The 12,407-nt window shown below is 39.1% G+C and overlaps 1 protein-coding gene across 4 annotated transcripts in view; it reads left to right on the top strand.

Moving 5' to 3' along the window:
- Window positions 1-11,631, top strand: part of LOC128688134 (uncharacterized) — a 30,421-nt gene extending 18,790 nt beyond the window's left edge. For all 4 annotated transcript variants that reach the window (XM_070086740.1, XM_070086739.1, XM_070086741.1 and 1 more), the window contains exons 8-11: window positions 6,525-6,670; window positions 9,637-10,170; window positions 10,375-10,504; window positions 10,786-11,631. In XM_070086740.1, the coding sequence (XP_069942841.1) occupies window positions 6,525-6,670; window positions 9,637-10,170; window positions 10,375-10,504; window positions 10,786-11,459 (1,484 nt within the window). In that variant the 3' untranslated portion in view covers window positions 11,460-11,631. The remainder of the gene's footprint in view (window positions 1-6,524; window positions 6,671-9,636; window positions 10,171-10,374; window positions 10,505-10,785) is intronic.
- The last annotated feature ends 776 nt before the right edge of the window (window positions 11,632-12,407 follow it).

Below are 12,407 nucleotides of genomic sequence, written 5' to 3'. Positions count from 1 at the left end.
GTTTACATTGAAGCTTATATGTGAACAGTATTTAGATAAAGGTAGGGAAGTTTTTATTGCATTTATGGATTTAGAAAAGGCATATGATAGAGTGGATAGAGGAGCAATGTGGCAGATGTTGCAAGTATATGGAATAGGTGGTAAGTTATTAAATGCTGTAAAGAGTTTTTATGAGGATAGTGAGGCTCAGGTTAGGGTGTGTAGAAGAGAGGGAGAATACTTCCCGGTAAAAGTAGGTCTTAGACAGGGATGTGTAATGTCACCATGGTTGTTTAATATATTTGTAGATGGGGTTGTAAAGGAAGTAAATGCTAGGGTGTTCGGGAGAGGGGTGGGATTAAATTTTGGGGAATCAAATTCAAAATGGGAATTGACACAGTTACTTTTTGCTGATGATACTGTGCTTATGGGAGATTCTAAAGAAAAATTGCAAAGGTTAGTGGATGAGTTTGGGAATGTGTGTAAAGGTAGAAAGTTGAAAGTGAACATAGAAAAGAGTAAGGTGATGAGGGTGTCAAATGATTTAGATAAAGAAAAATTGGATATCAAATTGGGGAGGAGGAGTATGGAAGAAGTGAATGTTTTCAGATACTTGGGAGTTGACGTGTCGGCGGATGGATTTATGAAGGATGAGGTTAATCATAGAATTGATGAGGGAAAAAAGGTGAGTGGTGCGTTGAGGTATATGTGGAGTCAAAAAACGTTATCTATGGAGGCAAAGAAGGGAATGTATGAAAGTATAGTAGTACCAACACTCTTATATGGGTGTGAAGCTTGGGTGGTAAATGCAGCAGCGAGGAGACGGTTGGAGGCAGTGGAGATGTCCTGTTTAAGGGCAATGTGTGGTGTAAATATTATGCAGAAAATTCGGAGTGTGGAAATTAGGAGAAGGTGTGGAGTTAATAAAAGTATTAGTCAGAGGGCAGAAGAGGGGTTGTTGAGGTGGTTTGGTCATTTAGAGAGAATGGATCAAAATAGAATGACATGGAAAGCATATAAATCTATAGGGGAAGGAAGGCGGGGTAGGGGTCGTCCTCGAAAGGGTTGGAAAGAGGGGGTAAAGGAGGTTTTGTGGGCTAGGGGCTTGGATTTCCAGCAAGCGTGCATGAGCGTGTTAGATAGGAGTGAATGGAGACGAATGATACTTGGGACCTGACGATCTGTTGGAGTGTGAGCAGGGTAATATTTAGTGAAGGGATTCAGGGAAACCGGTTATTTTCATATAGTCGGACTTGAGTCCTGAAAATGGGAAGTACAATGCCTGCACCTTAAAGGAGGGGTTTGGTATATTGGCAGTTTGGAGGGATATGTTGTGTATCTCTATACGTATATGCTTCTAAACTGTTATATTCTGAGCACCTCTGCAAAAGCAGTGATAATGTATGAGTGTGGTGAAAGTGTTGAATGATGATGAAAGTATTTTCTTTTTGGGGATTTTCTTTCTTTTTTGGGTCACCCTGCCTCGGTGGGAGACGGCCGACTTGTTGAAAAAAAAAAAAAAAAAAATATATATATATATATATATATATATATATATATATATATATATAAATATATATATATATATAAATATATATATAAATATATATATAAATATATATATAAATATATATATTTATATATATATTTATATATATATTTATATATATATTTATATATATATTTATATATATATATATATATATATATATATATATATATATATATATATATATATATATATATATATATATATATATATATATATATATATATATATATATACAGTGGACCCCCGGTTAACGATCACCTCCAAATGCGACCAATTATGTAAGTGTATTTATGTAAGTGCGTTTGTACGTGTATGTTTGGGGGTCTGAAATGGACTAATCTACTTCACAATATTCCTTATGGGAAAAAATTCGGTCAGTACTGGCACCTGAACATACTACTGGATTGAAAAAAGTTCATTAACCGGGGGTCCACTGTGTATATATATATATATATATATATATATATATATATATATATATATATATATATATATATATATATATATATATATATATATATATATATATATATATATATTCTTCTTCTTTCAACAAACCGGCCGTATCCCACCGAGGCAGGGTGGCCCAAAAAGAAAAACAAAAGTTTCTCCTTTTTAAATTTAGTAATTTATACAGGAGAAGGGGTTACTAGCCCCTTGCTCCCGGCATTTTAGTTGCCTCGTACAACACGCATGGCTTACGGAGGAAGAATTCTGTTCCACTTCCCCATGGAGTTAAGAGGAAATAAACAAGAACAAGAACTAGAAAGAAAATAGAAGAAAACCCAGAGGGGTATGTATATATATGCTTGTACATGTATGTGTAGTGTGACCTAAGTGTAAGTAGAAGTAGCAAGACGTACCTGAAATCTTGCATGTTCATGAGACAGAAAAAAGGACACCAGCAATCCTTCTTCTTCTTTCAACATACCAGCCGCATCCCACCGAGGCGGGGTGGCCCAAAAGGAAAAATGAAAGTTTCTCCTTTTAAATTTAGTAATATATACAGGAGAAGGGGTTACTAGCCCCTTGCTCCCGGCATTTTAGTCGCCTCTTATGACACGCATGGCTTACAGAGGAAGAATTCTGTTCCACTTCCCCATGGAGATAAGAGGAAATAAACAAGAAGAAGAATTAGAAAGAAAATAGAAGAAAACCCAGAGGGGTGTGTATATATATGCTTGTACATGTATGTGTAGTGTGACCTAAGTGTAAGTAGAAGTAGCAAGACTTACCTGTAATCTTGCATATTTATGAGACAGACAAAAGACACCAGCAATCCTACCATCATGTAAAACAATTACAGGCTTTCGTTTTACACTCACTTGGCAGGACAGTAGTACCTCCCTGGGCGGTTGCTGTCTACCAACCTACTACCTAGGTAAAATGTATGTATGTGTGTGTACTCACCTAGTTGTACTCACCTAGTTGAGGTTGCGGGGGTCGAGTCCGAGCTCCTGGCCCCGCCTCTTCACTGATCGCTACTAGGTCACTCTCTCTGAACCGTGAGCTTTATCATACCTCTGCTTAAAGCTATGTATGGATCTTGCCTCCACTACATCGCTTCCCAAACTATTCCACTTACTGACTACTCTGTGGCTGAAGAAATACTTCCTAACATCCCTGTGATTCATCTGTGTCTTCAACTTCCAACTGTGTCCCCTTGTTACTGTGTCCAATCTCTGGAACATCCTGTCTTTGTCCACCTTGTCAATTCCTCTCAGTATTTTGTATGTCGTTATCATGTCCCCCCTATCTCTCCTGTCCTCCAGTGTCGTCAGGTTGATTTCCCTTAACCTCTCCTCGTAGGACATACCTCTTAGCTCTGGGACTAGTCTTGTTGCAAACCTTTGCACTTTCTCTAGTTTCTTTACGTGCTTGGCTAGGTGTGGGTTCCAAACTGGTGCCGCATACTCCAATATGGGCCTAACGTACACGGTGTACAGGGTCCTGAACGATTCCTTATTAAGATGTCGGAATGCTGTTCTGAGGTTTGCTAGGCGCCCATATGCTGCAGCAGTTATTTGATTGATGTGCGCTTCAGGAGATGTGCCTTGTGTTATAGTCACCCCAAGATCTTTTTCCTTGAGTGAGGTTTGTAGTCTCTGGCCCCCTAGACTGTACTCCGTCTGCGGTCTTCTTTGCCCTTCCCCAATCTTCATGACTTTGCACTTGGTGGGATTGAACTCCAGGAGCCAATTGCTGGACCAGGTCTGCAGCCTGTCCAGATCCCTTTGTAGTTCTGCCTGGTCTTCAATCGAGTGAATTCTTCTCATCAACTTCACGTCATCTGCGAACAGGGACACCTCAGAGTCTATTCCTTCCCTCATGTCGTTCACAAATACCAGAAACAGCACTGGTCCTAGGACTGACCCCTGTGGGACCCCGCTGGTCACAGGTGCCCACTCTGACACCTCGCCATGTACCATGACTCGCTGCTGTCTTCCCGACAAGTATTCCCTGATCCATTGTAGTGCCTTCCCTGTTATCCCTGCTTGGTCCTCCAGTTTTTGCACCAATCTCTTGTGTGGAACTGTGTCAAACGCCTTCTTGCAGTCCAAGAATATGCAATCCACCCACCCCTCTCTCTCTTGTCTTACTGCTGTCACCATGTCATAGAACTCCAGTAGGTTTGTGACACAGGATTTCCCGTCCCTGAAACCATGTTGGCTGCTGTTGATGAGATCATTCCTTTCTAGGTGTTCCACCACTCTTCTCCTGATAATCTTCTCCATGATTTTGCATACTATACATGTCAGTGACACTGGTCTGTAGTTTAATGCTTCATGTCTGTCTCGTTCTTTAAAGATTGGGACTACATTTGCTGTCTTCCATGCCTCAGGCATGGAAGACAGATGTATTGACAGATAGATGTATTGACAGATAGATGTATTGAATATTGTTGTTAGGGGTACACATAGCACCTCTGCTCCCTCTCTCAATACCCATGGAGAGATGGTATCTGGCCCCATTGCCTTTGAGGTATCTAGCTCACTCAGAAGCCTCTTCACTTCTTCCTCGGTTGTGTGCACTGTGTCCAGCACATGGTGGTGTGCCCCACCTCTCCATCTTTCTGGAGCCCCTTCTGTCTCCTCTGTGAACACTTCTTTGAATCTCTTGTTGAGTTCCTCACATACTTCACGGTCATTTCTTGTTGTCTCTCCTCCTTCCTTCCTTAGCCTGATTACCTGGTCCTTGACTGTTGTTTTCCTCCTGATGTGGCTGTACAACAGTTTCGGGTCAGATTTGGCTTTCGCTGCTATGTCATTTTCATATTGTCTTTGGGCCTCCCTTCTTATCTGTGCATATTCGTTTCTGGCTCTACGACTGCTCTCCTTATTCTCCTGGGTCCTTTGCCTTCTATATTTCTTCTATTCTCTAGCACATTTGGTTTTTGCCTCCCTGCACCTTTGGGTAAACCATGGGCTCATCCTGGCTTTTTCATTATTCCTGTTACCCTTGGGTACAAACCTCTCCTCAGCCTCCTTGCATTTTGTTGCTACATATTCCATCATCTCATTAACTGGCTTCCCTTCCAGTTCTCTGTCCCACTGAACCCCGTTCAGGAAGTTCCTCATTCCTGTGTAGTCCCCTTTCTTGTAGTTTGGGTTCATTCGTCCTGGCCTTCCTGCTTCTCCCTCCACTTGTAGCTCTACTGTGTATTCGAAGCTTAAAACCACATGGTCACTGGCCCCCAAGGGGTCTTTCATATGTGATGTCCTCGATATCTGCACTACTCAAGGTGAATACTAAGTCTAGCCTTGCTGGTTCATCCTCTCCTCTCTCTCTCTCTTGTAGTGTCCCTTATGTGTTGGTACATGAAGTTTTCCAGTACCACCTCCATCATCTTAGCCCTTCATGTATCTTGGCCCCCATGCGGGTCCAAGTTCTCCCAATCGATCTCCTTGTGGTTAAAGTCACCCATGATCAGGAGCTTTGCCCTGCATTGTGTGTGTGTGTGTGTGTGTGTGTGTGTGTGTGTGTGTGTGTGTGTGTGTGTGTGTGTGTGTGTGTGTGTGTGTGTAAGTAATTCACACTTATGGCTACAAGATCCTTGTCATACCTCTTCTTAAAGTTATGTATGGATCTTGCCTCTACTTCTTCACTCTCCAGATTGTTCCACTTCCTGGTAACCCTAAGGCTGAAGAAACACTTCCTAACATCCTTATGACTCTTGTGGGATCCTTCTGTCCACCTCAGTTAGTGTATCCATCATTGCTCTGTTGCTGTCATCATACACTTGTCTTGTCCTCTTACTCTTTAGTGGAGGGTTGTACATCACTAATATCACCACCTTGGGAACTCTGGTCTTAAGTGTCTTCTGTGTAGCTGTCTGGTTTCATGTATGTCCATTCCTCCCATCTCAAAACTCCACTGGTTTCTGATGAGCAGTGCTACTCCTCCTCTGTACTATCTGTCTTTCCTCCAACTCTGATAGCCATTGTGTTAAGGTAGCTTTGAAAGTTAAGGAGCTGAATAACCAGAAGTCATATTTGAATATAATAGGTCATATTTAGTGGTCTCTGAGATTTTGTGCTATTGGAGAATGATCAAGGTAATATTTATGGAGGGATTTAGAGAAACTAAGTAGCTGGATTTGAGTTTTGGAGATGGGTAGTATAATGCCATCAGTGAACTATTATATTTGCTTACTTGTGGAAAGACAGCTAGGGAGTAAATGATGAATATTTCCCTTTTTTTTTTTTTTTTTTTTTTTTTTTTACCCCCTTCCTTAGAAATGTCTGAATGTAAATGATGGAAGCAAAATGACTCACAAGGTAACAAATTTGTAAATTCATGTAAGTTTCTGGTCCTTCTCTCCCTAAAACAAATTAATCATTATACTGTATAACGGTCTTTAATTACCAACATCTAGCACATATAGCAAGTGGAAAATGATGAGGTAGTAAATTTAATACCTGCTATTGCAGTACCAATTAATTTTCACTGCTGAAGCAAGAATTTTCATTAACTATAAAAATTTTGCATTCAGGTCGTGTAGATGACAAGGGTGAAGTTGATAATTTCCAGTTCTTCCCGGCTACAGTTGAGCGACTAGTTCAGCTTGTCATAGAGACCAATCCACGGGAAAATAGAAGAAATACATGGAAGAAAATAGCTTTCCATCTGTCAGGCCTTGTAAGTTACTTTGGTATAAGTAAAACTGCACTGAATATTGATGACTTTGGTATGCTTAAACTTGTTAATTCTTTTTTAATTGCATCTCTGTGTCATACTGAGAATAGTGCCATTTAATGTAGGAGTTATCAATGTTGTGTAAATAACAGCTGTTCTAGTAAACATTATCATATATCTCTGTCTACCATTACTATCTTATCTCTTCCTCTAAGAAACTTCATTTTTTACACCATTGAATTTATAGGTGAAGAGACACTACTATACCATAGCTTTTATCAAAGCCTAGTCCAGTGTGTGATTTACATCACTGCCCCTTCCCCTTTCTTCCTTCCCAGTATGCAACCCACAACACTCGGCAAACACCCAGTTATCTATTTACTGCTAGGTAAACAGGGACAGGTGTAAGGAATTATGCCCATTGTCTCCACCTACCCAGGGTGGACCTTGGGACCTTCAGTTGTGATCAGAAGGCACTACCATTGAGCTATGAAAGTTGTATACCTATACCCCTTCATAATATTTCATCGTGTAATGCTTGCACAACAGTCTTCTTGCATAAGAATATTATGCTATCTCAGTTTACCATTCCGTAGCTATTTTGTTGAATAATAAACTGCTACAGTATATCTTCCCTGAAATCATTGATCTACAATCCCTTAAATAACTTCTATAGGGATATTGTAGTGTCTTAATATTTTTATTGATAAATTTATTAAGCTAAATCCATGTACAGTAATTTCTCAAATGCTTTATGTTGTCAGTGTGAGGAGATTGCTAATGTGAATAAAGTGGATTTCCTCAAGTTGAATGGAACAGATGCATTTATACCTGTTGATAAGTTTTGAACAAGTTGTGTATCATTATTCATTCTGCTTGTCATAACACAAAACTTGTCACATAATTACCACTCAGATATAGCTGATATAGTATAGTGGGACCCTGACTTAAGATGATCCAACTTTTGATGATGTACAGTTATAAATGAGGCACTTTGAAACCAGTTAAGTTCTTACGAACACTTGTTTGCAGACAGGAACATTCAATAATTTTTTTTTTTTTAACACGTTGGCCATTTCCCACCGAGGCAGGTGGGAATGAAGGAGAAATGGATCTATAATAGTAAGAATAAAATACATCTAACAGTCATTCTGCTAAGACCTCTAACAACAAAACAAAACAGCCAACACACCTGTCATAAGAGACAGAAATTTATATATTGTAACAAATGTCAGGGTTCTATGAATTACCTTATACAAAATCCTCAAAAAAAGAAGAAAGAACTGAATGTAATTTTTTTTTTTTAACATGTCGGCTGTTTCCCACTGAGGCTGGGTGACCCAAAAAGAAAAACCTAAACAGAAAGAAAAAAGTTTCATCATTCAACACTTTCATTATCACTTATACATAATCACTGTCTTTGCAGAGGTGCTCAGATACAACAGTTTAGACGTTCCTCCAAACTGCCAATATCCCAAACTCCTCCTTTAAAGTGCAGGCATTGTACTACCAGGACTCAAGTCTGGCTAACCAGTTTCCCTGAATTTTATTATTTTTATTATCACACTGGCCGATTCCCACCAAGGCAGGGTGGCCCGAAAAAGAAAAACTTTCACCATCATTCACTCCATCACTGTCTTGCCAGAAGGGTGCTTTACACTACAGTTTTTAAACTGCATCATTAACACCCCTCCTTCAGAGTGCTGGCACTGTACTTCCCATCTCCCTGAATCTCTTCACAAAATATTACCCTGCTCACACTCCAACAGCTCGTCAGGTCCCAAAAACTATTCGTATCCATTCACTCCTATCTAACACACTCATGCACCTTTTCGAGGACAACCCCTACCCTGCCTTCCTTACCCTACAGATTTATACTCTCTCCAATTCATTCTACTTTGTTCCATTCTCTTTAAATGATCGAACCATCTCAACAACAGCCCTCTGACATACTTTTAGTAATACCACACCTAATTTCCACACTACGAATTCTCTGTATAATATTTACACCACACATTGCCCTTAGATATGACATCGCTGCCTCCAGTCTCCTCTTTGCTGCAGCATTTACAACCCATGCTTCACACCCATATAAGAGTGTTGGTACCACTATATTCTCATACATTCCCTTCTTTGTCTCCATGGATAATGTTTATTTGTCTCCACAGATACCTCAACGGACCACTTGCCTTTTTTCCTTCAAATTATTTTCTGTTACTAATTTTTTCATTTATTTTTCTTCAGAATGCATTCATATTCGTTGTATTGTCATTTTTTGTAAGTGTGGAGGGGTCATGTTTGTTTCATAGAGATTTGTCAGGAACTGTAAAATTAATTATTACATTAGCGTGTTGGGTGAGAACTTGACTGCGTTGTCTAATACATGTCTTTGAGCAAGGTGGGCCAGGTTGACTCACTCACACTGCAGTTCATTTTGCAGTGACCCCCACCACTAATTTTCCATATATTCCCAGGCACCCAGTATACCCACCATAACAGTGGAAGGGTGAAAGCACATGCAAAGTGTGATGCATCACATCCTATAAAGAGAAAGGGAGGGAATTGTAGAGGAAGTCCTGTTGTTGCCACCTTTGCTGTGTTGTGTCAGATATGACGGTGGAATGGGTGGAAATTAATGTGTAAGGGGGAGGAGGGGTGGGTGGTTATGAACTGGGAGAGGGAAAAAGATGGAGGGAAGTAAAGAGAGAGGAACTCATCTGAGTATTATATATTATTTTTTATTTATTTTCTTAAAAAGATAAATGAAATTAGATATAGACTATGATGGCTCAGGAATGCATCCTGATTATAATGCGAGAGTCTATGGGAAAATGGATTCCAAGTTCTAAACACCCAAATATTATAACAAAAAAATTTATTGTTTCAAGGGCAAAGGGTAGGCTGGTTATGAGTTTATCATAGCTTTGTTTAGCATGTTTTATTTTAATTACAGTATTATTTCATGACAGCAAGATGGTGTAACAGTGAAACGCTGCAACCAGAAATGGCGTAACCTGGTTAACCAGTGTCGGTCTTATGAGCAGTTGAATAAGTGGGCGATAGCTCATAATTATACCCACTCCAGACCTATGCCTGAGTACTATCATCTAATCATGCCATATGTTAATGCTTCGGAGGTTACGAAGGTTCGTCCCTCCCTTGATGCAATTCGAAAATTTGTGTCTACAAACAGGCATATTGGCAAAGATGATGAGGCTAGTTGGGATGAGTCTAATAATTTCAATGATGGGGATGAAGATATTGATGAGAGTGCAGCAGATTATGAAGATGGTGATTTGAATGATGCCAGTGATCGTTTTGATGATTCTTCAGCAAAGACATATTCCAAATCAAACTCTACAACATATCCTCCTAATGATGTGACTTCTGATCTGAAAATGGCTCCTGAATCACATTCTTTAACAGATCCTCCTAATGATGTTGTTACTGCAGTGAAATTACCTGCCAAATCAAAACCTGCATTAGAATCTTCAGGTAAACTGGTAAGATTTTGATATTGTTGTAGAAACTTATTTCTTAAACTATTTGCAAATGACATTTTTGTAAATATTCTTTACTGACACAGTACAGTACATAAAATTGTGGAAAATATTTTGTCATAATAGTTTTGATAGGGACATCTCTTACATTTCCTTAATCAACATAATACTGTAATTAAATTCTCTTATTTTCATTTATTCTTAAAGTGCACTGGAGAGGAGAGTAAATCTGCTAGGCATTTTGAAAATGATCATGACATTAACAAGGCCCAAGAAACTATCAAAAACCAAGCAAACCTCATTGGAAAGTTTGAGAACAAATTGGACAATGCGTTAGGTAAGTGTGATTGAAGTAAGTAAACTTTTGAAACTAATGTGTTCCTCTGTATGTTTTAAGGTAACTTTTCAAATTTGAATCTCAGTAGTAGGTAGAAATTTTATTATGGTCTAGTGTTTATGTGGAAACCTATGATAATTACCCTCTGTATTCATCTGTATGATTACAAATTCAAAGTCAGCATGTGAAGTGAAACATTTTTAAAATTCAATATATCACCCAATTAAAAAAATTGCGCGGTTTTTCGATTTTCTTATTAATATGTAAATAATTTTTAACAGTTCTACTGAGAGATATGGCAAGAGAAAATCAGAGAGTGATTAAAGCAGCAGGTTCAAAATCTGATGTGAGTATGGCAAGTGTTGGAGAAAAGATCTGTAAGGTACTTCAAGTTCAGATTGAGATGCAGACTCAGATGTCGAAGCGACTTGAGGCAATGACGTGCATGTGGGAGCGTCACCACCGGGAGAATTTAGGTGTCATGAAATCACTCATTGCAGAAATAAGTCATAAAAATGTATCTAAATTTCCTCTTGCTAACCCTACAGATCATATACCAAAATTAAATCAGTCAATCAGCAGTACAGATGGTAATTCAAATCAGACACATGGTAGAAGGACAACAAAACCAAAACCAGACAAGACTTGTGACAAGAGAGCAAACACAAATCAGATATGCAAAAGCAGCACCAAATCAGAAGAATTGTTAAAAGGTTGCACAATCAACACAACAAAGCCTGATCAGAATTGTAACAGCACACACCACACAACTAGTCAGAAGTGTATTATGACCAGAAAGCGTAATCAGACAAGCAGCAGTGACACATCAAAACTTGGTAGTGCTCTCAACAGTACAACAAAAACAAACCAGGAATGTGAAAATAAGATAAGCAAATCAGAATGTGAAGGGCAAGGTAAACGGATAAAAAAAAGAAAGATTATTCCTGACTATTAAACCAGTTTTAAATAGTAAGTGTTGAACAATTTTGTGAATATTATAAGGAATAAGAGTTTCATCATTATTTCTACCGTGTTAACCATTTTCAAATTTTAATAGGTTGGAGAGGATTTCACAAAGATGCAATGGAAAAGTGAAAGAAAAGGTAAATTAAAGATATTTAATGAAACCTGACTATTCATACTACTTATACCTTCAACACTTGATAAAACTTTTCTGATGCCAGGGATGAATATAAACAATTATTCAGAACTAACACCTAACAGTTATGGTAATATGGCTGTACAGCCTTTCCCTCCCTCCCCCCTCCCCCCCAAAAAAAAAAAAAAAAATCACCATTTAGTCATTGTCTTGTCAAAAGTGTACAGACACCACAATTCACATGACTGACTGCAACATCCCCAAGCCTCCTCCAGAATGAAGACATTGCCTGTCTCACCTCCAAGATTAAAGTCTGATTAACTGCTTTTTCTGAATTCCTTCATAAGCTACCTTATTATTATTATTACAGTATAATTATTATTTTTTATGCCAGCTTCTTCGACCAACCCCTCACGGAAGGTTCCTTGATGTTGGTGAGGGGCTTTTGATTTAGGGAATTGGATCTGTGCTCCAGTTCCCTGAATTAAGCTTGAATGCCTTCCACATCCCCCCCTTCCCCGGCGCTGTATAATCCTATGGGTTTAGCACTTCCCCCTTGATTATAATAATAATATTTCTCCGACCAAGGTAGGGCGACCTTAAAAAGAAGAAACACTTTCACCATCACTCACTCCATCACTGTCTTGCCAGGGGTCAGGGGCATATGGACATTACAGTTCAGATGCTCATGCAAAGTGCATATCCCCACCCCTTAGTCAGAGTGCAAGCACTGTATGTCCTACCTCCAGGACTCTAAGTCCAGCTAACTGGTCTCCTAGAATCCCTTCATAAATGTTACCTTGC

The sequence above is a fragment of the Cherax quadricarinatus genome, chromosome 19, assembly GCF_038502225.1.
Source record: "Cherax quadricarinatus isolate ZL_2023a chromosome 19, ASM3850222v1, whole genome shotgun sequence".
Lineage (NCBI taxonomy): Eukaryota > Metazoa > Arthropoda > Malacostraca > Decapoda > Parastacidae > Cherax > Cherax quadricarinatus.
This window is presented reverse-complemented; position numbering and strand designations above follow the sequence as displayed.